We start from the raw sequence: 27408 nt of genomic DNA on the forward strand, positions 1-27408 counted from the left end.
CGCGCAAATTTTGGGAGGGGGAAGAGGCTTCACCAGACCTTTGGAAATCTCATACTTGTATTTATTTTGTTATAAATTGAAGTTTCAAATGTTTCAAATTTAAATTGTGATTGTTATCATGTTTGCCACAGCCATGGCTAATTAGACTTCCGGGCGCAGCTCTCTGTGAGACTACAGCCACTCAAAGGGTGCAAAGTAGCAAGGGGTCAGTGTGCACAGCTCGATGAGCAAGTTGTTGATCAATCAATCCCCCCAAAAAACTAAATAGGATTCTTCAAAGAAGTGTTTTTTTTTTTTTTTTTTTTTTAAAGAAATGCAGGTTAGGGTCAAGGTGTAACTCCACTGGGTGTAAAAGTCAACATGCTCATAATACACACTTTTACAAAAAACAATGGTGAGACCACATAATGGGAGCAAGCTTCCCGTGACTGTACAAGGATAAACTATAAAGATTGTACTGTACATGAATGGAAAAGGGCAGAACTTATTTTGATATACTTCATTTGTAAATGTGCATTACATGTTCAATTCACTGATGGTATGTGAGGCCATCTCTCTGGACCTCTATTTTGGTGGTGTGAAGAGGATCTTTTTTTTTTTTTTTTTTTTTTACCAATTCTTCCATCATTTCAACTGTAGCAGCACCTGTAAAATAAAAATAAAAAATCAATAAAAAGTTCTCAACTGTCAAGCCTTACTTAGGCTGGATTCACATTGCATTATTCCGTATACAAGTTTGCATAAATGTTAAATTGATAAACCTCATTCATTACCTGTGCCCCTTCTTTATCCATTCCTTGGCTATAGTTAGGGAACACCAAGGTAGTGGGAGTTGCCCTCGGGGTGGGGCCTGTAGCTGACCAAACATGATAACGAGAATCGTTAGCTTGCAACCATCGACCATTGAGGGCAGGAGTGGATTACAACCCCTGTCGAGAAGGAAGCCAATCACATGTGTTGCAGGAGTGCCTGTGAGCTTATTGATAGATTGCCTGCCCAGTCAGTTGAGGACAGTACTTGGATGCAAGCGCGGCTGAAGGAAAGCAGTGAGGATGAAAGAAAGCTTTGGAATCCTGTTAGCTTTTGTAATGAATTGAAATATCATGTGCAAATTCTGCTTGTTATCATGTTTGTTCAGGTAGAGGCTCCACTCAAGCTTGAAGTGTGATGGCCGTTAATCCGAGAGCGACTTTGGCCGTGACAACAGACAAAGAACAGAATCGGGAAGGATGCTTAACTACTGTAGGTTTAATAATTTAAGATTTAAGTAAAAATGTGTATTGCAATAATCTTTGTATCAAAAATCTAAAGTATAATACTTTTCACTTTTAAAAAACTCTGTTACCCGCATACACAGGCATGAAAATTCTTGGGGGGTGGGAGAGGAGTCCTACTTTGCGGATTTCAGTTTTCTCTGGGGTGTTTAGCGTTGCAGTGGTTAGCACATCCTCCTCAGTTCAGGGAATTGAGTTAGAATCCACTTCCGCCTTTGTCTTTTTTTCCCTTTTTACATTTACTAAGTTTGGATTTTTAGGGAACATGCCTTTTTTATTTTTTACAAAATATAACGTGGATAACTGCTACGCTTTCAAGCTTGCTATAATTTGTATAGCTTTTATAGTATAAAATAAGATGAAGCAAAAAAAAAGGTAAAGCAAGATACATTATCATTTCAAAGGAAAATGCAGTACCAAAATATATAATATGTATAAAAAATGTTGCCCAAATGAAAAACGAGTATTTTCAGTACATTTATGACAAAAAAGTGAGCAAATGAGCAGGTAAATGGTATGTGCCAGTTTGTTCATCTCTGAGCATATGTGGAGAATAATCAGCCGCACTTGTAACATTATTTAGTATAGAAAACACTTTAATTCATTTACTGTATTGTTAAAAATGTGTGTGAATTCATTTAGAGTTTGCATTAATTGTATTTTATTTTGTTTGCTCTATTTTATCTTGGACATGCTTTTTTTTATTATTATTTTTTTTAGTCATGTTGATTACAGACTCCTTGCTTTACGTTTTGTACACATATTTGTTCCTGGTGAAGGAATCTAGAAAAAGCTTCTTGCCTTAACCTAGTTCCTAGCGTGTTCGTTTTTGTTGAAAGATCGCCCATACCACAACATAGTGAAACAATTGATTTAATCCAGACAGAGTGGGAAAGTACACGAGGCCTCGGGCCAGTCCTGCCACAGGTCGGAGCAGAAAATGGCAACGTTTCACCTTCAACATTCAGTTCTTATACCCTTTTGGGGCATCTAGTCCTACTGTGGAATGCAAGTGTGTGTGTGTGTGTGCGTGCAAGTCCGTGTACAGAAAAGAGCTGTGTAGGTTCACTGACAACGGACAGGGCTTTCTCTTTTGTTCTGAAGGGAGACCTCTTGCAACCTGGAAACACAAGCTATCTTAAGGATGATAGGATGGAAATAAATATATATATATATATATATATATATATATATATATATATATATATATATATATATAGAGAGAGAGAGAGAGAGAGAGAGAGAGACACCATAGATAGATAGATAGATAGATACACACGTTCAAATACATAGCACTGAAAGTACTGGGAAATAAAAACGGATCTAATGTCAGAGAAAATATGGAGAATTTTATTTCAAAATATTTATGAATTAAAAGACAGTGTTCAATGGCAAAAACATTTATGACATGAGGAAGCTGTATAGAAAAAGAGACAAACAGAAAGGCATACACAACATAACATGTACTGTACTAGGATCAACATCTAGATTCCTGAACAGTATTTAGTACTGTGATCAAGCCAACAGTCAACAAGCAGCAGGATCATGCATTATTCAAACCTCAAACTCGATTGGGGGAGGGGAGGGGGGGGGGGGGTGAACAGTTTTCTATGCAAGGAAACAATCTGCATCACCCACATTTCAGAAAAAAAGTAAGACTTTTTCAGCAAAAGGTAGTCAAGCCGGCTGGGGGACAAAATGTTTACACAGGTTCACATGTTTGTGTATAGGAGTGCTGTATATTGTCAGAGGTATGACATCAATTAGACACATTGTATGTGTTTAAATTCACAAAGGTGTTGCTGGAGTTGTGAGGTGTAATGCGAATAGACGGTAGAGCTTTGAGTTACACACAAAGCCAGTGCTCAGTACTCAAGATGAAGAGCAGCGAGATCCCAGTCAGACTGACTGCTTCAGCCAAGGTTCTTTTAGTGTGAGCAGTCCAGGTGTTGTACCATGTTGTCTTACCAGGTTTTGAAGGAATCTAGAAAAAAGCCTCTTGCCTTAAACTAGTTCCTAGCGTGTTCGTTTTTGTTGAAAGATCGCCCATACCACAACATAGTGAAACAATTGATTTAATCCAGACAGAGTGGGAAAGTACACGAGGCCTCGGGCCAGTCCTGCAATGGGTCGGAGCAGAAAAATGGCAACGTTTCACATTCAACATTCAGTTCTTATACCCTTCCGGGTCATCTAGTCCCACTGTGGATTGCAAGTGTGTGTGTGTGTGCGTGCACGTGCGTGCGTGCCTGTCGGTGTGTGCGTGTGTGTGTGTGTGCACGTGCGTGTCTGTCGGTGTGTGCGTGTGTGTGCGTGCACGTGCGTGCGTGCTGTCGGTGTGTGCATGTATGTGCGTGCGTGGGGGTCTGTTTGCGTGGGGATGGTGTCTTCAAAAGTCTTTGTTCTGCCGGCCATTCTTTGAAGCGGGAGGAAGTCTGAGCACCATAAAACCCTGACTGATATCTTCTCTTGAAGGCCACACCTAGCCTTTTGTTCCTGGTGTAAAGTTGGTCGGGGGATGCCATCTGTTCCTTTTGGAGGTGCCGACTTGTCCCCACTTCCCCTGGGCCAGGACCATATCTGCTTTATACTGACATTACATCGTCTCAATCTTTATTAGAATAATACAGTTCCATGTACACACTATTTTATTGATATATTGAATTTGAAAAATATGAATTTCCTTCAGTTTGAAGAAGGGAAAGGGGACAAAGAGTGATTCATTTTCATCCAACTTTTTGTTGGAATAAAGTTACAGAGCGATACAAGCACTTTGCCTGAAATGCATCAGGTAAAAGCAGAAAGGAAAAAAAAAAACAGCTCTGAAAGTTCATACCTTTAGAATACCCAGAGAATGCAATGTCTTTGTGACATATAAAAACCTGGCTGTATCGCATCAAAGGTGTTTCCACTGTATGACACTTTTTTACTGTATAACACTCAATTATGCTGGCAGCATAATCGATGTAACACTGAATGGTGTGGAGATGGATGCTGAATATACAATTTGAAAAGTAATTACTAAGATGGTTAAAGCAATATTGATTGGTAGAATGTTTGAACAAAGTGGAAGAAGGTGTACAATTTTTTTATTTTTAGTGTTGTATTACCCGTTTTGTGACGACGCAAAGAAATGCCATCTTGAAAATAAAACAGAAGTGCTGCATCATAGAGTCTATTAGTGTTTTAGGAGGTGTCATACAGTGAAAAGATAGAATTCCATCACACAAACTGGGCTAAAATAAAATAATAAAAAATAATAATAAAATAAAAATAAAATAATAAACAAATAAAAATAAAGATGAAATAGTTGAATAGATAAGAAATTTAAATAAATAAGTGTATGAACAAGAAGAATGTTGGTCCTATAGCAGCAAATGTGTTTCCACTAGATGACACTTTTTATTTATTTATTTTTAACTATGAGGCATTCAAGTATGCTGGCAGCTTAAACCCTTAATCAAAGTAGGGCTTAATGACGCTGAACTGGATGTTTGATATAAAGGCTGAAAAATAATCGCTAAGAAGGTTTGATGGAAACTGGTTGGTAGAACAGGCTTAAAAACAGTGGAAGATGGTGTGCAATGTCTTGTTTTCTGTAGTTTCAACGAGTTTCCTGTTCAATGACTATACATTTAAATTTTATACACTTTACACCTAAAATATAAGTGCTGCATTATAGTCCATTACAGTGTTTTAGTAGAGGGAGTATCATGCAGTGGAAAGACAGAATTTCATTTCACAATGACTGCTTTAAGATTTCTTAATAAAGAAGTAATCATAAAATGGTCGGTGAACAGGTGCACAAAGACTTAAGGAAAAACAATTACATTAAATGAACAGAAACAAATCTCTAAGATCAAACAAGCCTGTCAAAAATTGAAAGTGCAAACCATTGAAAAAGGAGACATCATATAAATATAAATTGTTTAGTGATATGATGCAGTAATTGTAGCCACATGTGTCAGAGTGAGAGATTTACAGTATGTTATACAATATTAACATGTGTTATGACCCATGGGTCATATGTAGTTTTTGTATGTGTTCTGCTGTGTTCTCCTTTGTTTGTGTGTGCGTGTGTGTGAATGCCTTTTGGTTGGAGTGTGTCAATTGTGTGCAGGTGGTGGCGTCCCATTGGCTGGCTCTCCTGATTTGCCACCCTATTTAAGCAGCCCACGGACCAAACTCCGTCTCTCTCTCCGGTCATCCCACCGCCAGAAAACGCCACCTCAGAAATTGTTAGTGTGCATCTGTGTTGCTCGCTGTGTTTGTAAGAATCTGTGGATTGAGCAGTAGTAGGAGGGAGACGCCGTTTTGGTTTAACCCTTTTTCTCCTGTTTTTGCGTTAGGTAGTTAGTGAGCCGATTGTCATTCGTTTCCTTTTTGTTTGGCTAGTTAGTTAGGAATTCAGATGATCTTTTGTTTATTATTTTGTTTGTTTGCTCTCCCTCCGAAGACAATAAAAGCTGCTGTTTTTGTTCTCAACAACTTTAGTTTCACGGGCTTTTTCTGGTGGTGAGGGTACGGATAGGGGAGCACACACGTTATATCCCAGTTCCCCTAGGTTGGGTGTAACACATGTTACATGAAACATTGTATCAACGACTGTGGTGAGATTTTAGAGCAGATTTGTTATCATTCCATAATTTGCAAGGGCTGCGATTTGCTGGCAAACAGTTGAGCGTGTCCCCCACTGTGAAGGGAATCATATATTAGGTTATTATCATTATGTGCTTAGTTCATTGTTACCCATTTATGCAATCCTAGTTCATCTTGACCCTGTCCTTAGATAGAGCTGTTGACGCACGAAAGTGTGAGCCGGGACCTTGGCCCAACTGCCGGTGGCGCCCGGCTGGCTCTTTTGTTGTGTCTTGTAATCTGCTATGCTTCTGCTCAATAAAAGCCAGGGGGGGACGGCTGGGCAGGAAAAACTAGCGTTGGAAGACCCACGAATTACATTTGCCCAAGCTTTTTTCCCTATGCCCGGCAAAGAAAAGTCAATCTTGGCTGGTCTGAGTTACTCTTTTTGCTGTTTAAGCAGCTAGGCTTGTCCTAGTCTTCTTTTCGGAGATTTCTCTGACACCCACCCACTGCCTGAAGACAGCTAAGTGCCGACAGATAATGGATGGATAGAATTTGCTAGGGTAAACGTTGACACAAGCAATAACAAATTGCTTGTTTGATCTCAAAGATTTAACAGAAATTCATGAGAATGGTACATACAAATGTATGTAAACAAAGAAATACATGAGTGAATAGGTATTTCATATGGCAACCTTTGTAGAGCACACGGATGATGGCAAAAATGTATCTATGGATACAGATCATGTAGATTGGATTAGGTGACTAGGACTGTTCTTTTCAATGCACGGACAACAGTGTAAGAATAGAAAAAGAAATTGCATCCTAAGGATAGGATAGTGTCATGGACCTTGTAAACTCGTCAGGAAGTTGCATGATGAAAACATGAAGAGGGTGGTGAGGACGAAAGCTGTAAAAGATAATGCTGCTTTGAAAACACCGGTTAATGGACACTTGGCTACTCTAATTGGCTACTTACAAAGTAATCAGCAGAAGTGGTGCTTGGTTGTCTGTGGTCTTCGTCTTGTGGCACCTGATTTTTTTTTTTCTTCATTTTTACTTTTAATTTTTTGGTCTTTTGGGGGAAAAGGAGAACACAGGACCAGACTTACATGATGCTGAGATCATTATCTTTTCATTTTCTACAATACGGTAAATTAGTAAATCACATTTATGCCCAATCAAGTAGAGTGACATGAATACACTCACATTTACACTCTGCTCTGAATCACTCTTGCTCCTAAACAAAGAGCCTTTTAAAAATAGAAAGGAAATATATTTACAACATTTAATGGCTTCAGGAAGACAGATTAGTTCAATGATGAGCTGCTTACCTTGAAGAGAGGATAAAGCAGACTTGGTTCATTCCAGATGAAGACAGGTCCTTGACCAAGCAGTACAATTACTCATCAAAATCTTCTATTTGGTGGCAAGCTTGCAGCTGTTCTTTGGATGAATGTGACATGTGGAGCCGCAGGCAACAGGTGGACAACATCGGTCTAAAAAAAAAAAGTAGATGGGACAAAAATTACTTTTACTGCCTTTACAAAAGACGATGGGTTTGCTGATGAGCTACTTACCCTTTCCAACCAATAAAAAGAAAGTAGCCTGAAGAGAGCAGAAAACAGACTTGGTTTAATCCAGAAGCAAACTGCCACTGGACAAGTCTGATGACGTGTCATCAAATACTTGCACACGGTGGTGATGTTCCAGTTGTTCTTTGGATGAATGCAACATGTGGAGCCACAGGCAACAAGTGATCAACATTGGTCTACAAAAACGAAACAAAATACATGAAGGTGAAAACATAAGCTGATAAAGATCTGCACATTTTTCGTTTTAATTGACATAAATTATCGGTCTAAAAGAAACAAACAAATTAAGAAGGGTGATGACAAACACTGCAAAAGATAGGCAAACCTACAGTTGATTTTAAGTCTTTTAGTGCCAAGCGTTCTTGGAAAAGGAAACCTCAAAAGTCTCGCATTTTCACTCATCTTTCAATGCCAACAAAATCATGAATGCTATGCCTATGCAAGTATAAAAATATTTAAAAAATGAAAATAAAGATAAAAATTATAACTTAAATATATCACATGAAAGATTAACTTCCAATTCTTTGAACTGCATGTACAGTAGGCAATAGCTGTGTTGTATGTGTGGAAACACTGCCATTTAGTGATCACATTTTTTCACTACAATATAGATAAGCATTAGCAGTCAAGGGTGTTAGGTATTCTCTATAAAAAAAAAAGTATTTTATTGAGACGTTTGTTATTTATGATTGTTATGATTTAAGAGGAGAATTATAATCCATGACACCGAAAGCGTTAAATGACATTGTTCACGGCAACTTACACTTGAATAAAGAGAAGTCCTGATTGTCTGTCACCTGGGTTTTCAAGTCAGTGCTCCACGATGTGTTTTCTGGCATCCATTATTTTACTCTGTGAAAAAAGGGGGATACAGAACTGTTGAGTTAAAATATATAAAACATATAAATAGACTTGGCACGGTCTTACAATAAATGTAAATATCCTTACCATTTATTTTCCTACAATGGAATGGCAGTGAAGTCATATGTCACGCTTAATATCCACATACAATCGAACAGTGACATGAACAATGCACGTGTGGCTTCTGTTTCTGGTATGGACGGCTCTTTCTCCTGAACAAATAACCTGTAAAAAATATATGGGACAAAATCGATTTTTACTGATTTTACAAAGGGTGATAGGTTGAACTACTTACTTTTTCCTACCAATATAAGAAGGCAGACTGAAGAGAGCAGAAAACAGACTTGGTTTAATCCAGAGGGAAGCTGTCATTGAACAAGCATGATAATGTGTCATCAAAATCATTGGCGAGCTTCCAGCGTTCCTTTGGACAAATGGAACATGTGGAACCACAGGCAACATGTGGACCACTTAGATCTACAAAATATAAACAAAATAGATCGTGGTGAGAACGAATGCTCCAAAAGTTGGACAAAACTACAATTGGGTTTCACTGACATAGTTCGCGGTAACTACACTGGAATGAAGAAAAGACCTGCTTGGCTGCCACCTTGGTTTTCAAGTCAGTGCTCCATGATGTAAGTATTTGGGCACCCATTCTTCTATCCTGTGAGAAAAAGGGGAATACAATAATGTCGAGTAGAAATTGGCATGCTGCAGAGGCGAGATGGGTTTTGGCTCTGTCTTACATTATATTTATATTTAAATATCCTAACCATTTCATTTTCTACATTGGGATGACATAAGATTATGTAACTCACGTACAATCCATCCGTAGACACATACCTATGCTCTCCATTCTGAGATGAACAACCATTTCTCCAAAATGATAGACCTGTTTTAAGAAGAGAGTAAATTATAACATTTACAGTAGACAAAAAAAATATATTAGTGACCTACTTACCTTGTCTGTTTTCTGGTCTCAACTTATGCTGATGATTGTGACTGTCAAAAAGGTTTACAAACCAAAAGGTGATAATCCCACTAAACTCTCCCATCAACTTGACCCTCCGTCCTTAAACATCTTTATATTTACTCGTTTGTGTTTTATCTCTCACCTCCTCTCCTTCCACTCACCTCACACACATGCTAAACCCATTTTGACAGCAGATTTCATCCCATCCCATGTCAACATATAATCCCACCACTCCCTCCCATCAACTTGACCCATTTTTTTTGTTAGTCTCGAAATTTGACTCTCACCTCATCTCCTACTCACCTTCTCGCACACACGCAAGACCATCCTCACCCCGGATTTCATCCCATCACATGTTAACCTCAGGGCACCATAACATGACAGGGACAACAATTAATGTGCAATTTGTACATGACTCACCTTTCAGTGTGTAAAACACAGAGGACAGGATTGTGATAGCTATAGTATGTTCGCAGGACACCTGAATGAACAGCACACTGAGGTCGGGAGACAAATATGAGGTCAAGGAGTGTGTTCTTGTCAGTGGTACTCGTATTTATAAGCTGTGTGTAACCCTTAGAGGAAAAACAGTTCCATAATGGGCTTGTGTGAGTGACAGCGCATCTTCATTGAAATCTCCGCATACCAGGATCTGATGATGGTCCATCACTTCCAGAGAGTACAACAAACTTTCCAAGTTTGGCAAAAAAGAGCGCAGACTCTGCCCCGGAGGCCTGTACACAGGAGCAATGAACAAATCAATGGGAGGTTCAAGTTTGACCACAACAAATTCAATATCAGTGACACCCTGGATGTAGATCGTTTCGTGTGCCAGAATGTGTCCTTTCACCCAAATACCTAAACCGCCGCCACATTTCGTTGCCAAGTCAGGACAATTTCAATGTGAGACACTTCGGTTCCGGCGATACACCGTGTAGCCTTCCAAGACGACATTTCCAGCATCCGCTAACCCCTGGAGGTGTGTTTCTGTCAAGCACAAAACGTCAGCAAAGTGCAGCTCGTGGTGACATTTGATATCCTGCGCAGGACAAAGCAGCCCTTTGGTGTTGTGATGGACAACGACCAGGTTGATGGTCGGATCTAGTGTGGGCATGACATGAAGTAGAGGCATCACGTGGTCCAAGGAAGCTTCTGTCATCGTAGTAAGAGCAGAGGTTATTTTGGGGTTGGCGTGAATCCTTCTCTCGTCCATATGCAGCACATGGAGCCCACTGAGAGACGTCACTCAGCTCAGAGCCACGTACGCCATGCCGTGCGCAAAGACACCTTTCAGAGAGACCACCGCTTCAGATGTGGTTATACCTTGTACTTTGTGGATCGTGCAAGCAAAAGCAAGCTTAATGGGGAACTGCAAACGCACGACTACTGGCCGTTTCAACTTTTCCTCCACTCTGTCAATGTAAACAATGTTATCAGCAGCACTCGCCTTTGTCGCAGCGTCAAGCTCCAGCCCAAGTTTCTGAACGCGTGCATTGTTGGCATAATGCACCAATTTGACAACTCTCGCAAATGAGCCGTTGCACAAACCTGCCTGAACATCAATATTGCGGGTTACCATAACACGAGCACCAATGGCCACCTTTATCAAGTCCGGCAACTCATTCTTCGCCCCTTGGACAGGGGCGGCTTGTCTCGCCATTCTGCCAGTCCTTTGATCTTTCTTGTAGTCATCGGCATCAAGAGTCACAATTGCCTCATGAAGCAGATTCAGCATCTGAGAGTTATGGTCATTTACCTGTTTGTTTGTGGCGAAAACATGCAGAGCTTCGTTTGGGCAGTTCTCTGGAGCGGTGTAGGTCATAGCCAGCAAAGCTCTGTCCATTTCCGACAGCGCATGGGATTTTTCTTTGACGCGAAGTCGGTTCAGCAGTTTGGCAAATGGAACGTCATCCTTCTGCCTCATGATTTCAGTCAAAGTGATAATTTGGAAGCTGTCGCGCCAGTGGTCCAGCCTGGTGGGATCGTAAACACACAAAGGTTTGGACTGTCTCACAGGAGGTAGCTGGTAGAAATCCCCAACGGCGATAACAGACATGCCACCAAATGGTAAATTGATTCCTTTGATTTGCTTCAACCTGGCGTCAACATATGCAAAGAGGTTTTTCGACACTATGGAAATCTCATCGATAATGAGAATTTCAGCAAGCGATAGCTCCGCTCTCACTTCGTCCAGTTTGTTGCCCAGGCCATGATACGGGGGTTTGAGGCTTCTTGGCAGTTTCACCAGGCAGTGCAAAGTCACACCTGAAATGTTGAAGGCCACTGTGCCAGTGAACCCGGTTTGGAAGTGTCCGCTTCCTCAGCCAGTCTCAGGCAGTCTGCGCAGTATTTTTGTAGCCTCTGTGTGAATACATTCGATTAAATGTGACTTTCCCGTTCCGGCGCCACCATTGATGTAATAGAAGAACTGCCATGGTTTTAAGCCACACACGCGTCGTATGCACCAATCTCTGACCAGGTAGAAAGCACACGCTTGCTTTCGGTTAAGGTTCCGGTACATATCACGCAAAACAGCCGGATCGATGCGAGCGGCTTCCGTCGCGATAGACATTTCCGATACCTCGGACCTGATGTTGTAGTCTGGTATGTTTTCCTCCACAGCATCGCCAGGATCATCTCTTGCATTGATTTCCTCGATGCACTCGAGTCTTTGCAGTTCGCTTTCCGGTGCTAGCTGACACCACTCGTTGAAGACCATTCCGCTTTCCTCCACCTCTCGGATGACGTTGTCAACATCTTTGCTGTGCTGTGTTCCGGTCGACAATTTGCACAACGGGCTCTGGATGCTCAGCGGCTGGCAACTGTACAAAGGCATGATCGTAAAACAACTTGTATGTAGGATAGTGTCTGGACTTCAACTGGCAGTCGGCACGATGAGGCAGGTACAGCTTTAGCAACGTGCAGTAAAATTCCTCAGGCTTTTTTTCCTGTGAGAATTTACAGTATTTGATGACAGCGTGTTTACCTGTTCTATTTTGGACATAACCCATGTCATTCAGCAGGGGGAAAACATTTTTGCCTTTTGCTTGCTTGCCATACACGATTCTGCAGGTTGAAGCAAAATCAACCAAGCACATTGCTTCAATCAATCAATCAATCAAATTTTATTTATATAGCCCTAAATCACCGAAGTCTCAAAGGGCTTCACAGAATGAAAAGAGGTCATACAGAGACATCTTTTCAATGTAAGGTACACAACAGCATCCCCTGTCAAAGCTCCCAGAAGGGGAAGGAAAAACTCAAAAACCCCAATTTGGGGAAAATCAGAAACCTCCAGAAGGGACCACAGGTGGGAGGAGCCCCCTTCCAGGCCCACAGGTTGAAGTGGATGCTGCATGTACCGAACACAGAAACAATATAAATTACAGAAAACATATTGTGCTATATAGTGCAGCGATGTCTTGACAGCAGGCAAAGCCTTTGGGCAGGAACCATCCCGCATTCCAGCCAGGTGGACCGCAGACGGCTAGACTCCTAACCCGTGATGGTCGACCAGCGCAGGACCCAATGGAGGCGGTCAAGTCAACCCTCACCATCTAGCTAGCCCCCTCTCCCGGCCGGAAGAGGGGGGCAGGAAAAAAGAAGAAGGCTGCAGACAGGCTAATTTAACTAAATGCTTTTGAGTATAGATGTGTTTTTAGTCGGGATTTAAAGATTTCTACCGAGGTGGCTGCGCGAACTTCCATAGGTAGGGCATTCCATAGTACTGGCGCGCGAATGGAAAATGCCCTTGATCCCGCAGACTTCTTTTTAGCCCGTGGGGTCGATAGCAAACCGGCATTTTGCGATCGAAGTTGTCGGGACGGAACATAAGGTGATACTAAGTCGACGAGATAGGAAGGAGCTAAACCGTGTAAAATTTTATAAGTAATTAACAACACCTTAAAATCACATCTCACGTGTATTGGAAGCCAATGCAGGTCAGCTAGAATCGGAGTAATATGATCAAACTTTCTCGTCCTTGTCAATAGTCTCGCCGCTGCATTCTGTACACACTGCAGGCTTTTAATGTGAGACATGGGAAGGCCAGAAAACAAAATGTTGCAATAGTCTAGGCGCGACGTAACAAATGCATGAATTAATGTTTCTGCATCGCTAAGAGAAAGAATAGGGCGAATTTTAGCTATATTGCGGAGGTGAAAAAACGCCGTTCTTGTCATGTTAATATGTGTTCGAAAGGAGAGAGTTGAGTCAAATATCACGCCGAGATTTTTTGCAGAACTACTTTGGGAAATAATACAGTTTTCTAGGTTCAGCGTGGTATTCTTAAGCAGGTGCTGATGATGAGCAGGGCCAATAAATAACATCTCAGTTTTATTAGGGTTGAGAAGCAGAAAATTGGAAGACATCCATTGTTTAATCTCGGCGAGGCAAGCCTCCAGTTTACTGCACTTGCACGGATCCGTTATTTCTAAGGGCATATAGAGTTGGGTATCATCAGCATAGCAATGAAAACTAATAGCATGTTTACGTATAATATCGCCGAGAGGAATCATGTAGATGTTGAACAGTAAGGGGCCAAGTACTGACCCCTGCGGGACACCACATGAGACGGAGAAAGACTCAGAGATTGCGTCGCCATAAGAGACACTATGCGTCCTTCCCAGGATGTAAGATCTGAACCAAGAAAGTGCTGATCCCGAGATACCAACACATGATCTAAGACGTTCTATAAGAATATGATGATCAATAGTGTCAAATGCGGCACTAAGATCAAGCAGTAATAATATTGATGAGATGTTGGAATCCGAGGCTAAGAGAAGATCATTCGTCACTTTTACTAGGGCTGTCTCAGTTGAGTGGTTGGCCCTAAAACCTGACTGAAGGAGTTCAAATCTATTGTTGTCTATCATAAAATCACTAAGCTGTTGTGTTACAACTTTCTCGAGAATTTTGGCGATAAACGGAAGGTGTGACACTGGCCTATAGTTAGCGAGATCTTCAGGATCTAGGTGTGGTTTCTTAAGTAATGGTTGAATGACGGCCGTCTTAAAAGCTTCAGGTACAATGCCAGAGGAGAGTGACAGGTTGATAATATTCAAGACAGACGACCCCAAGATCGGGAACAACTCTTTGACGAGTTTGCCTGGAAGCGGGTCGAGCATGCAGGACGTCGGCTTTGCTGCATTAACCAGTTGTGTAAGACACTCCAGGGATACTAAATCAAACTGGGACAGGGTAGCCAGACTTTCATGAACCTGATTGTCCGAACTAGCATCAACAATCACAGTTGAGGTGGTGAGCGGCGCTGCCTTTTTTATTTCTTCCCTTATTAGCTGAATCCGCTGAGTAAAGGATTGCATGAAATCGTGTGCTGAATGGAGGGAATTTTGATTAACCTGCTGCTGCTGTGTTAGCTGCGCTACCGTCTCAAATAAATACTTTGGGTTGTTTTTATTAAGACTAATCATTTTGGAAAAGTGATTAGTTTTTGCTAGCCTAAGAGCCTCTTTATATTTCAGCAAGCTATCGCACCAGGCCTGACGGAAAACCTCAAGTTTAGTTGTTCGCCATTTACGCTCAAGTTGTCTACTTAACAGTTTACACGTACGCGTTTCCTCCGTAAACCACGGAGTGCGCCGCTTCGGACGAGTTTTAAGTTTCAGCGGCGCAATAGAGTTTAGGGAATTTAGGAGAACCGAATTAAAATCATTCGCGAGCTTATCGACTGAGCCAGTGAAGGACGGAAAGGCAGCTGTTGCGGAAGGCAGTAATTCAGAAAGTGCAGCAGTCGTTGAAGAATTAATATCACGGCTCTTAAAGCCTTGGTTGTGGACAACAAGACCACACTGAGCTAGGACTTCAAATGTTATAAGATAATGATCAGACATAACGTTAGTATGTGGCAGAATTATGACGTTTGAGGCAGTTAGGCCACGGGTTAGCACTAAGTCTAAGATATTACCATTCCGGTGTGTTGCTGCTTTTATTATTTGTGTAAAACCAAATGCATCGATTATTGCTTGAAAAGCTACAGTAAGTGGCTCTGATGGGGAGTTCATATGAATATTGAAGTCACCCATAATTAATATATTATCTGTGTGAGTTATTAAGTCAGCCATAAGTTCAGGGAATTCATCTAAGAATCCAGAGTATGGGCCAGGAGGACGGTAAATAACTACCACATAAAATGGTGGTGAGGAGCTCGATCGCATAACGAGAGCCTCAAATGTCTTGAAAGTGTGACTCGTGCTCGTGCTAAGCCTAAAATCAGATTCCGAAATTAGGGCGACACCCCCCCCTTTTTTACAAGGACGGGCAACATGTGAGCCCACAAAGTTTGCGGGTGAGGCCTCATTTAATGGTAAGAATTCATTTGGTTTTAGCCAGGTTTCGCAGAGACCAAGCACGTTAAGATTTTGATCTGTAATAAGATCATTTACAAGAAGGGCTTTTGAAGCGAGTGACCTAATATTTATGAAGCCGAATTTAAACTGGGACATTTTTCCCGGACTATTCTGAGTCCTCGTGTTGGTAGTACTAATACCAACAAGATTTTTATGGCTGGGGCTTGCTCTATATTTTGAGTAATTAAAACCTCGTCGCGATGTTAGTAAAGTAGGAATTCGATTGTCGACGACTACAGCGCGCATATTGATATTAATATTTCGCCGAGGCACTTTGTCACTAGTCTTACTGATTAAAGAGGCAGGGCTATTTTCCTTAATCAACACCACCTCAGCAGAAATCTTATCATTGGGGCATTCAGCATTAGGTATTGAAACAGTGTGTGGATTGCAGTGACCTAGACTAAGTATGCTATGTGTGTTGTAACAGTCCAGCCTAGTGCCGGTTAACTCTAGCCTTAACGACTCCACACCCGTTCTAGCAGGCTCGCTACTCGCCTGCGACCCGACATGCTCTAATGTGGGAAGTCATGGAAGGCTCAAACAGTAATCTATGTTTCTAGAAAGAGTGACAGCGCCTTTCCAGTTAGGGTGAAGGCCATCTGTCCTCAGCAGGTCGGGCCGGCCCCAGAAAGAGGGCCAATTATCTACAAACTGGAAACCCTGCTCTTTACAGAACCCAGCCATCCACCGGTTAAGCGAGAATAATCTGCTAAACCTCTCATCATTGCCTCTCGCAGGCAGAGGGCCAGAGACAATAACTCGATGCCGACTCATCTTTCTAGCGAGATTACAAGTCCTAGCTATGTTCTTCTTTGTAATCTCAGACTGCCTCATTCTAGTATCGTTGGAGCCGACGTGTATCACTATGTCCGAGTAGCTAGTGTTGTTTGCACTAGTCTGGTGTCTAGCCCTCTTGCGTGTCAGCTCCCTAAGGTTAGCTTCAATGTCGGGTGCTCTGGCCCCAGGAAAACACATTACGGTGGCTGGCTTTTTAAGCTTGATGTTACGGGTGATGGAGTCCCCTATAACTAATGTGCGGGAGCCAGTAGACTGAGGAGGAGTTTGCCTAGCGAGGGGGCTAAAGCGATTATGCGTCCGAACAGGCTCACCGCGGCTAGCAGGCTTCTTAGGGCTAATGCTAGCCGGACTAGCGGGTAGGCTACGACCCGCACTAGCCGACGCTAGCGGCATTGCGGGAGGGCTACGGCCCGCATTGTCATTATCAGATGTGTCCGTCTGATCTACGATTATCAGACTACCCTGCTCTAGCTGACGGACACGGCCCTCTAGGAGAGAAAGCCTCTCCATGAGAATAACACAGGTGTCGCAGGTGACAGAAGAGGTGGAGGTGCACGGAGCCATGCTTACCTTAGTACAGCCGAGCGAAATACTTACGCTAGCAGAGCTGCACGAGGACGAACGGAGCTAGGCGCTGTTCAGAGAAACGGCGAATCACTAGCTATCGAAGAATGGAAACAGTCCTCAAAAATGAAGGAAAAAGAAGAAAAACAACACCGAACACAGGTCCGACGGGTGGTGGTAAAAATAGAAAAATATAAAAGAAAAATATCGTTCGTCTCTCCAGCTAAGGCTAAAACAGCGACAGCAGCGACAGCAGCAAAACACTCCCCGGAACCGGAGAAGATTGCTTCAAACTCCTCCGTTTGAGGTCTGCATTTATACTTTTCCGGCAAGCCGGTCATCCACAATTCAACGGACTCCTGCGTTTTGCCCTCAAGATATGAGAGGGGATAACTCATTTTCAGCGCATTGTCACTGGTTTGTACAAAAACCACACTGCGGGACGCTTGCTTCATATATAGGCCACATGCGCGTGCGACGCACTCTTGTGCACTCACCTCTCTTTTCTTAGAGTACGCTTGCATGATCTGTTTCATTTCGTCGCTCTCGTTGACATTTTCGCTGTGGGAGTTCTCAATCACCGATTTCAGGTACTGGCTCAGACCGTGCTCAGCTTTGCTGATGTAGCTGCAGATGTAGGTAATGCAGGAATAAGCGTTCAGAATGTACTGAATGTCCATATTTGCATCCCAAGCAAGAAGCAGATGTCGATTGTAGTTGTTCATCCAGCAGTCTTTGGGCTCTCGCTTGAGCACCACAGAGGTCTTTGCGGCAATCGAGTATAAACCATCCATGGACTCGTCACTGGTGAGTTCGCACTTAGCCAGTAGCTGCGGCAAAGTCAGAGAGGCCGTTTCCAGTTCGTTCAGTAAATTTTGCAAATCAACAAGCTTGGGGTTTGGCGCCGACCGCTTCTCTTTTTCTGGATTTTTTCCATCACACTCTTCACGTCTCATGATCATGGTTCTCTCGCACGGCTGCTTGGGGAAACCAAAACAGCATTGCGCACCAGGTGCTTTGACACACGTCTTTGAATGAGACTTACTGTGCATCTGAACCTCTGTGACTTTTTGATGCAGTTCGGGTTCCGTTTCCGGATCGGGCAGTTCAGCGGAAATGTAGCGCGACACAAAATCGCAAATTTCTTGATCTGAGGCCTCCTCAAAGACGGGGGCGCCTTCAACCCAAATGAGGCAATGGATGTGCTGACTTCCTCTGTGCTGAAACACCAATCTGTAAAAGTAGTCGACCACTTTTCCAATGGGTTGTGCCGGAGACAGGAGCAGGTCTCTGAACAGAGCTTCCACACATTTGTCAAACATGCGCATCGTTGTCACCGGATTGCTGCGGAGAATTTCACACTTTGTGGCCCAGTCAAGGTCAGCGAAAATCACCTGTTCACCTTGTTGCGCTTTGATGGCGGTGATGACTTCTTCCCAACGCATTTTAGCAGCGGAGAATGTGCAGAAGAACGTGGGTGTGCCCAGTTGCCGAATCATGGCAAAAATGTCCTTGAGGCATTTCTCCCAATAGGCTGGCGCACCCCTTAATGGCGCCATGAAACGGACAGCGTCTTTGCTGTGTATCAGTTTTTCAACTTCCCTTTTATCCTGCAACATAGCATTGTTTATTCTTCAACCGTCTCTGGTAAAAGGTTTACCTTTGCGTAACTGTATTCTTATGCTTGATGTGGCCTGGTGGATTTCAGTCGCAAACTGAGAAAAGAACAAGTAGTTAGTGTCTCTGGCAAAACTTTCATCCACACAAGACAGTCGCGTTTTGAAATACTTGCTTGGTGTGAGTTTAATCTCCCTCTCTTCATCAAGAGTGTTTTCCCCAGTTCGAAACTGGACTGGAAAAGCCATGGGCTCAAGTTTGGGTGTCTTCAAAAAGCTTACCGGGTTAGTTCTTTCTGCGGGAGCAACGGTGAGCGTTGGGTCACAAAGGTCAGGGTCGTCACAAATTATTATGTCGCTGTACTGTAGATGCACCTGCTTCAGTTTAATCAGAGCACGCATTAGGTTAGGCCAAGTGACAGTTTGAAATACCTGATGACCCTTGTAGCAAAGCCGTCGCTTCAGTTTCACTCGCAAAACTTGTGATTCTCTCCTGGGTCCAGGCAACACGTTGACTGTCTCTTGTACTTCTGAAGGAACACACACAACATTTCCACGAATGGCTCGTTGCTGACCTTTCGGAAGAGGAATAATTTTGGCGAATACCACATATTTTCATATGAGATGCCTCTCTAATATGTTTAAACCACAAAGCTCATTTGGAATATCTGCGAGTTGGAGGTTATTAGCAACCGCTAGAGCTGGCATTTTGCCATTTTTAAGATGCTCAAAGCAAGTGTGACAAATCCACTCGTTTTCTTTCCTCTGGTACTTTGCATGATGGTTCACATTCATGATTACAAATATGAACATACTTTCCTGTGAGGCAACTTTCAACAGTATGTTTATTTTTCTTATAAGTACTGCGCTTACAAGGGTGCACTTGGTTAGGAAATAATGCTCTGTGACACACAGAGCAGACAAATGTGGGTCCAAATTTAATTTGTCTTTTGAAGAGCTCAATAGCTTTAGTGATTTCACAACTGATTCTCTCTTTAAATAGTTGGTTTATGACTTTGTATTTTTTCAAAATCTTAATTGTGCAACGCAACGCATTAGTTCTTAATAAATCACACTTAGTTTTCGTTGTCAAGTCTCATGATTTCCTTGTGTTTGGCTCTGAATTCAGTCATTTTGGTATCGGTTTGTGACATAGGAGCACTGCCTGTTTTTAAACACAATGTGGCGAGGCGAAGAAACCACACGTTGCTGTGCTAGTGGAGATCTTTACTCTTCGCATGCCATCACAAAACTGATACAACAAAGTCCAAAACAGCAAAAAAAAAGCCAACGGGTTCAAAGCATCAAAGGATCATAGCATCATGCCAACTGGGTGAGAGACATGGTCCTAGTGTCCGCCACACAACTCCCCCCCCGAACACCCAGAAAGGCATAACGGAAAACCCCACAGGGTATTCACCAGTCTGGCACCCTGAGTCTCAGTCCGGTCCTGGGCGGTGTATGTGACACCAGGGCCCCAGGTGCGACAGGGGTAAGGGTGAGACGTTCAGCGTGAAAACCATGAGGTAGCGTTGGCAAAGGGATGTTCTGAAGTTTCGCAGGAGCCGGAGTGGCAGTGCTGACCTGCATGCTGGCAGGCACAGTGGCTTCCGAGTGACGGCCGGCCGCGTCCCAGTCTGTGCCTGGGCATGAACCTGCTGCGGCACCAACACCAGCTGACCCGCTCCGATGTATACTCGGACCATACCTGCGGGCATGGTGAATCGGAGGGGGCGGCTGAATGATGGTGGCTGGAGGCCTACTGCTGAGGCCGGACGGACATCGGAAGTAGATGAGGCCGCCCAGCTGGAAGATCCCGGTCGACGGCCAGGGACTCCGAAATTGGACTGCACAGCCGTTCTCACCAGCGCCCGTACCAGCCTGTTGCTGGCTGGCTCGATCCCTGGTGCGCCAAGGGGTGAGAGGACCCTTGTTGGGGTGCTGGCTGGCTGACGTGGTACCAGCTTGCTGCATTACCTGACGTATAGTAGGCTGGTGGAGGGATGCCACGAAGTGGGACGTCTACGGTGATTCCTCGCTGAAACATTCTGACGTCCGGGGTCACCCATGTGGCGAAACTACATCTCCAACAGCCTGACGAAACTTTCTAACGTCTGGGATAATAATATGGCAAGATGACCTATCCGGGGTCACCAATGTGGCGAGGCGAAGAAACCACACGTTGCTGTGCTAGTGGAGATCTTTGCTCTTCGCATGCCATCACAAAACTGATACGACAAAGTCCAAAACAGCAAAGACAAAGCCAACAGGTTCAAAGCATCAAAGGATCATAGCATCATGCCTACTGGGTGAGAGACATGGTCCTAGTGTCCGCCACAACAAGATCATTACTGTATCATTGTTTAATGTAGCAACGTTGTCTATCTTTAAATGCAAGATCGTTACGATATCGTTGTTTAGTGTAACAACGTTGTCTATCTTTAAATGCAAGATCAGTACGATATCGTTGCTTAATGTAGCAACGTTGTCTATCTTTAAATGCAAGATCATTACGATATCGTTGTTTAGTGTAGCAATGTTGTCTACTTTAAATGCAAGATCAGTACGATATCGTTGTTTAATGTAGCAACGTTGTCTATCTTTAAATGCAAGATTACTATATCGTTGTTTAATGTAGCAACGTTAGTCTATCTTTAAATGCAAGATCAGTACGATATTGTTGTGTAATGTAGGAGCGCTGTCGTATCCTGAAGCAATTATCTGTCCTATAACGATGTGAAATGAGGGAAAGGGATTTCCTCCTATAGAGCTGGTCGATCATGTAACGCTGTCTGATGTAGTACTTTTGTTTTAAACTATAACTTAGGTCTTGTCGATAGCGAGTTGTGATAACACTTTTTACGTTGTCTTAATTTTGCATTTTGACTGTACTTTTCTTTTTGTTTCATGTTCTTAGTTTTCCGCTGTAGTATGTTTCCAGAGTTAACATTCATCTTTTCCTGTGCCTTTATGCGTCTTTGGAATTTTCTTTTTCTTGCTCTACTCATTTTTGACAAATCTTGCAGCACTTTACCTGATGTTGGGCAAAGCACCTTATTGTTGTCGTTCGTCAGATCAGTGCATTGTTTTGCAGCATTAGGCGCTGGCTCTTTCGTACGAGAACTTGTAATGGTCTCAGCAACCGCTCGGCTCGTGTTGACACATTCCTATTGCGCCATCGGTGGAGGACGCTCTGCACAAGGTACCATCTCATGATCATCAGCAGTGACATCTACAGATGCAAAAATAACGGGTATCATCTTGTAACAAGAATCACAATTGGCGTTCGATATTGTGAAAGACTTAATCAATGTGTGAAAGACTTAATGTGTCTATCAGATCATTCAAGCATGTAAAAAGCATCATAAAAGCTTTGCCATCTTGAACAGGGAGGCCATCACATCCTCTGCTATGCGGATCAAAAATCCCAAACCTGCCTTTCACATTTCAATATCACATTTTCATCTTTCATTTTTCCTATATTATTCCTAGGATTTTTTTTTACTATTTGTCTATTTCTTTTCATTTAAATTTTTATTTATATTACTATTATGTTTAGATAACAAATTCAGCAGTGTGTTAAACTATTACATTTACAAAATCAAACAATTTATAGAATCAATAATGAAGTGTTTAATGTTCCGAAATTAGAGCGGCCGTTTTGTCAAATTTTAGAACCCTTTGTGACTGGAGGAGCCATTGTTTCTTTATATAATTGTTGTTGCATAAGTGGTCACTGTGTCTGCGGTATAGGTGCGCGGGGTAGGGTTGAGGAGATAATTGGGAACTTATTTAAGGACAGGTGTGTTGGCAGCACGGAGGTCATACGGTTTTTACCACACCGCTACAACGCAAAACACGCAAGGAAAACGCCACGCCACGCCACCAAACAATTCAAGCGCTCAATGCTATGCATGACTAATAACTGGAAACATCACAAGGATAAGATCTGGAATCGAGCACATCATTTACTCACCATTTCATTGCTGCACGTAAAAAATCTCCCTTCCCGCACCCACCTGAACGGCTAAACTTGGTCACTGGATTAGTCGCTGCAGTGACCGTCAAGTCAAAAAGTTTGCCCACCCCCATTTTAGATGAATAAAAAGCAGGAAGTTTGTCAGGTAAACACCCTACATAAACTCGTGAATTAAAAGCATGTTTTTTGTGCAATTATTATATTTCACTTTCTGAAACCTGCCATATGAACACAATACAGTGCAGAAAAAAAAATATTTCCTTTCAAGCCCCATACAAAGTATTATAGCATAATGAACAATGAAGAAAAGGAAAGGTCAATAGGAATACGTAGAATAATCAAGTGTTGCAGTCACAGGCAGGGAGTTGAGTCTCTGGAGAAAACTGTTTTTGATCCTGCTGGTCTGGGCTCAGGGGCCATGCAGTTTTCTTCCCAATTGGCAGCAGGCTGAAGAGGCTGTGGGTCAGGCAGGAAGGGGAGGGACCCCCCGCGATCCTAACAGCTTTGCGGGTGAGACGCGTGTTGTAGATGTCCAGTAGAGTAGGAAAGGTTATGATTATGTATATGATTATCCTGTCAGCTGCTTGCACAAGGAGTGTGACGACAGGACACGGTGCAGGCACCATACCACACGGTGATGTAGCTGCTAAATAGTAGTGCTCGTACTAGGCATGGGCCAAAAACCATGTTGACAGTTAACTGCAGTGTGAAAAGGTTAAGTAATACCACACTGAAATTCTTATTCTGTACACTTCCCCGACCAGACTACATTCCATAATCAAGCAAAGAATTAAGTAGACAATAAAACAAAATAAAAAAATGCAGTAACAGAGCAATAGGGGCACTACTAATGAATCACTAATAAATGAATAGACTTACTGTACATTCTGAGCATATTATGGAGTAGATGGAGTGGAAGAAACTTAAGGTTTCAATAATGGCTAATGCTGTTTATAACCAGTAATTAGTGTCTTTTTTTTCTTTTCTTTCTTGGAACAGGGCAGTTTATGATAGGCTTCTTGCATAGTTGTCCCAACTAGCTGCCTTTGAAAACAATTCAAAGGCAATTGCAGTTGGGTTTTTTTTGTTTTTTTTTACCTTGTTGGCAAGGTAAAAAAAAGAATGATAAAACAAACAACATGTTGGAAAAATGGCACGTTTACGTGTGTAAACTAATATATATGCTGAATTTTGATTATATAGCCCACTTTTGGGAAATTTAAGATTGCTAACAATATAAAACATTGACACCACGCCTTCCACGACTTCAATAAGGCAACGACAAATGATCATTTGTGATCCAAACAGTGAATTTATGATGAAGTCAATAAAACAAAATTGCTTATTGTATGATTTTAAGGTTTAGAGCTGATAGCATTCTAAGTTATTTAGAAAACAAATTTCGATTTACAGGATTTTTTTTTTTTTTTTTTAACTAGTCTGCCTCACAGTGAACATTAATGACAGTGCGGTGGAGCCTCTTAATAGCTTACCACTGATGGGGAACTAAAAGCAAACACTGCCATATTAAAATATTTATGCATTTAATTTTTGTATTAAACATGGTACATATTTCTCAATTTACTGAATATGCAATTAATTTTTGTAAAAAATAAAATATGATTGGTATTCAAAGGAAATAAATAGAGGTGTACGTTTGCTACTGTGATATTTTTGCGCAAGGTTATCATACCATCAGAATCTATTATCAGTCGATGCCTGACACAAAATCAGCTACAGAAATGAATGGATGTTTCAAGTGTGTGAACACTAACGTATTGTACATCACTTATACACAAGAGGTTGAATAACAGGTAAACAGAGTGGACTAACATAATCGCGCTTTCTGCACCGTATGTGTGGTCATTTGAAAAAATGCTTAGTGTGTACATTCAAACACAACATTCATTCAACATGAACAATGTCTTTTTTGAATACCGCATGACCTTTGTATGGCACATCACCATAGTTGCCACAACAGTCTGTTCAGAACATGGTTAAGTAATTTGCACACACCTCAAGTTGGGAGAAAAGCTGGATTCAACAGCAGGCTCTGTAGACACATAAAGCAACACAGACATGAACTCTGGAACATTTCACTCAAAAAACATATTTAGATTGTTTAATAGGGCTGCGCAATATATTTGCACAAAATACTCATTATGATAAGGTCATATACAATATATGTATCACATAAACATGCATCTAGTTTCATTGTTCTGTAATTGTATGCTTTTCTTTGACGTTCACTAATTGATGCAATCTTGAATGGGCATCACCATCCAATGCAAAGGCAACTGTATCTATGGGCTCAAAAATGATGTGTTATCAAGAACTACAGACCTCCAGGTACTTTAGCAAGAGCATTTGCAATTGCATAAATCACATCGCTTGTAAGCAGACCTTAACGTTGATACAATACCATGTAGGTAATGAATTAAAAATGTTAATTTTCACCTTTTTTTAATGTTTTTCTAAAATAATTTCCCCCAAAATATGAAGTCTGGTATGCAATTAGACAATCACTGAAAATAAAGGTGAAAACCCACTGACAATCTGCCTACTTACCCTTGGCCAGATAAATTAGGCAGACATAAATGGAAGAGTGAATGTTATAGAATGTAAACTAAGTGCTATGACAATTTGATCACAAGATGTCCTTAATGTGGCTATTTTATGAGGGTTGGCAGAATTGACTATTGACTACGTTGCTGTTTTCTTCTTTATCAGACAGTGGCAAGGCTTAAAAACTTTAAAATTTGACAGTAAAAACTTCAAAATCTTAAAATTTCTAAGAGGTTTTACCTTTGACTGTTTTCAAATCAACAAGGCGTCATCAACCCATCTCTACTGTATATTTAACACAGATTAATGTAGGAGCAATGTCTTGTTTTCATAAAGCAGGTCAGAAGAACGAAGTCCTACAGCTAATTCTGCAGACGCAAAGAACTAAGATATAACTTGCATAATATTTTACTCAAAATACAGATATGTGTTTTTACTAGAAATGCACAATGTATTGTAAAAAACCTCACCTTGATAGGGACACATGCAATACGTGTAGCACTACTACACGCATTAAGTTTCATATGGAATTGAAAGCATTTAGTATCTGTCTTGGACCAGTTGATGCAATCTTTAACTTACATCACAGACAATGTGAAGGATGATCAGTACAGACAGACATGTTTAGGTACTTTAAAAAGAGCCAATCAATTCAAGACAAACAGATGGCCTCTTCAGTCACTCAGTACATTCCTTTATGAGCATGTGACACAAACCATACAGAGCAGAACTACATTATTGATACATTGGGAGCGCTTCACCTTCAAACACCTTTTTTAAACCTATGTGATATAAATTATACATTTTTACAATAAAACACACATCAATATCATCATCATATCTACATTTTTGGGCCACTTTGTGAAATTACACAAGATATTTTTTCCAGTCGAAATAAAGTTTGGTTTTTTTTTTTTTTGGTCTGATGGTAACAGAGACAACATTTAACTGTTCAGTTCATCAATACCAATGGCAAGTATTTTTTTTTTAAGATTGTGTGGATGAAATTCCAATCAATTGTACACACCTGTGCTCACTAGAATGATGAACACGTGACACAATCTACACAAAAATACATTGAAGGTCTTAATCTTGATGCACTTTTTTTTTGTAACGTTGCCGGATAAATTAAAACATTTACACAATAAAACACTCATCATCAAAAGGCTGCATGATAATGTCCAAAATAATTATCACAATTATTTTGGTCACTATTTAAATCCCAATTATTCATCATGTTTTGTCAATCGTGTACTTATTGCACTTTTTTTAAAACCAGCAGTAGATAAACGAGGCGTCATGGCTTGATAAGTTAAAATGATAATAATAATAAACTAAAATAAAGTTAATGACATTTAGTAGAAATTTCCCCAAGGCATGGCAGAAACTTGGCACACAAGGCAACACACTGCGAAGTTACTTGCTGAGTGCAAACCGATGAAAAAAGGAGCGTAACGAGTAAAATGCGTCATCAAATTAGCACCTGTAGCACACGTGGCTTCAGCATCGTAGCATATCGCATTAAAAACATAGCAAAGTTCAATTAATAATGACTCATCACAATAACAACAAAGTGCTTATAGAACATAAACGTTACTGTTTACAGTAAGTTAGAGCAGTGTAGATAGAGCATATCCCAATATTAATATCGCAACAGCTTATACGTACTCCACCTACCTCTCACGTTGCCCGGGGACAATGAACCGGAACAGGAAGAACGTGCACATAGTGACCTTTTGATGTTGCCTTCGCTGACTCTTGGAAAGTCTTGAAAACTTTTTTTCGAAACGTCTTTGCACTGTAGCTACGCGAAAACATTTGTAACAATATATTATTTAGATTTGTTGCCAAAAATGATGGTCAAAATGAACAAAGACATGAAAGTGTAAAACAGTAGAGCGGCAAGTGTTATTAAAAGCGTGGGTCGGTAATAAAATTTGTGATGTTCCACGCTTCCTGAACTGTACTAACTCATGTACAGTGCTTTAGTTCGCACGAAGATTTGGATGTCATTTCCTAAACGACATCGCCACAAATGCAGCTCCACTTGTCAAAACCCAATCTTCTCTGCCTTTGCAGTGACAAATCTCTTGTCAAATGAATAACCACGAAGTGGGATAATGTCTCATTTTATGATTATTTCTTTTGCCTCAACACCCGCCCGACATCGCTGCAACTGCTTTATGGCCTTAATAGTTTCCTGTCGTCTTCACGCTCTCTTCTGGTCG

At 41.5% G+C, this 27408-nt stretch overlaps 4 protein-coding genes and 1 long non-coding RNA gene across 21 annotated transcripts in view; all 5 read right to left on the bottom strand.

Moving 5' to 3' along the window:
- LOC148407561 (uncharacterized) overlaps positions 1-27408 on the bottom strand; it is a 67522-nt gene that overhangs the window by 24084 nt on the left and 16030 nt on the right. The window lies entirely within an intron of this gene.
- LOC148407563 (uncharacterized) lies at positions 2604-9498 on the bottom strand. Of its 8 annotated transcripts, none has more exons than XR_015863689.1 (11): positions 9276-9498; positions 9158-9206; positions 8870-8978; positions 8607-8788; positions 8399-8536; positions 8214-8302; positions 7436-7626; positions 7190-7354; positions 7065-7108; positions 6835-6930; positions 2604-6765 (listed from the first exon to the last, which is right to left on the bottom strand). It is a non-coding gene; the product is annotated as an uncharacterized LOC148407563 (long non-coding RNA). The 8 variants fall into 8 exon arrangements; XR_015863690.1 differs by having other exon boundaries at positions 7436-7463; positions 7549-7626; positions 9158-9498; XR_015863685.1 differs by having other exon boundaries at positions 7436-7463; positions 7545-7626; positions 9158-9498.
- LOC148407564 (ATP-dependent DNA helicase PIF1-like) lies at positions 9539-12284 on the bottom strand. 4 transcript variants are annotated; one of them, XR_015863608.1, is made up of 3 exons: positions 11869-12284; positions 11473-11648; positions 9539-11260 (listed from the first exon to the last, which is right to left on the bottom strand). XR_015863608.1 is itself a non-coding variant. In XM_088401835.1 (3 exons), exons 1-3 carry the CDS (start codon positions 12121-12123, stop codon positions 11216-11218), a joined length of 396 nt encoding a protein of 131 aa, XP_088257961.1. In that variant the 5' UTR covers positions 12124-12284; the 3' UTR covers positions 9539-11215. The 4 variants fall into 4 exon arrangements, 3 of the variants coding, with proteins under 3 accessions (XP_088257961.1, XP_088257959.1, XP_088257960.1); XM_088401835.1 differs by having other exon boundaries at positions 11553-11648; XM_088401833.1 differs by having other exon boundaries at positions 11473-11971.
- On the bottom strand, positions 12394-19222 carry LOC148407565 (uncharacterized). 5 transcript variants are annotated; one of them, XM_088401830.1, is made up of 5 exons: positions 19069-19175; positions 18813-18932; positions 18423-18735; positions 18066-18310; positions 12394-17997 (listed from the first exon to the last, which is right to left on the bottom strand). In XM_088401830.1, exons 3-5 carry the CDS (start codon positions 18637-18639, stop codon positions 17095-17097), a joined length of 1365 nt encoding a protein of 454 aa, XP_088257956.1. In that variant the 5' UTR covers positions 18640-18735; positions 18813-18932; positions 19069-19175; the 3' UTR covers positions 12394-17094. The 5 variants fall into 5 exon arrangements, with proteins under 5 accessions (XP_088257956.1, XP_088257955.1, XP_088257957.1 ...); XM_088401829.1 differs by having other exon boundaries at positions 18066-18320; positions 18415-18735; XM_088401831.1 differs by having other exon boundaries at positions 18066-18253; positions 19069-19174.
- On the bottom strand, positions 19847-21989 carry LOC148407566 (uncharacterized). 3 transcript variants are annotated; one of them, XM_088441832.1, is made up of 3 exons: positions 21690-21989; positions 20614-20864; positions 19847-20539 (listed from the first exon to the last, which is right to left on the bottom strand). In XM_088441832.1, the coding sequence occupies exons 2-3, from the start codon at positions 20703-20705 to the stop codon at positions 20053-20055; spliced, it is 579 nt and encodes a 192-aa protein (XP_088297958.1). In that variant the 5' UTR covers positions 20706-20864; positions 21690-21989; the 3' UTR covers positions 19847-20052. The 3 variants fall into 3 exon arrangements, with proteins under 3 accessions (XP_088297958.1, XP_088297957.1, XP_088297956.1); XM_088441831.1 differs by having other exon boundaries at positions 21671-21989; XM_088441830.1 differs by having other exon boundaries at positions 20614-21989.

This window comes from Hippichthys cyanospilos, chromosome 19, assembly GCF_059441005.1.
Source record: "Hippichthys cyanospilos isolate Australia breed blue-spotted pipefish chromosome 19, RoL_Hcya_1.0, whole genome shotgun sequence".
NCBI lineage: Eukaryota > Metazoa > Chordata > Actinopteri > Syngnathiformes > Syngnathidae > Hippichthys > Hippichthys cyanospilos.

Excerpts from the sequence above, each read along its gene's own strand:
- LOC148407564 (XM_088401833.1), bottom strand. The coding sequence starts at position 11,498 with ATGGCCTGGGCAACAAACTGGACGAA. Across the intron at positions 11,261-11,472 it reads TGGGCAACAAACTGGACGAA|GCTGGACCACTGGCGCGACA; the intron begins GTGAGAGCGGAG and ends CGATCCCACCAG.
- LOC148407565 (XM_088401828.1), bottom strand. The coding sequence starts at position 18,639 with ATGTTGCAGGATAAAAGGGAAGTTGAAAAACTGATACACAGCAAAGAC.
- LOC148407566 (XM_088441832.1), bottom strand. The coding sequence starts at position 20,705 with ATGGGTGACCCCGGACGTCAGAATGTTTCAGCGAGGAATCACCGTAGA. Across the intron at positions 20,540-20,613 it reads ACCAGCCTACTATACGTCAG|GGATCGAGCCAGCCAGCAAC; the intron begins GTAATGCAGCAA and ends TTGGCGCACCAG.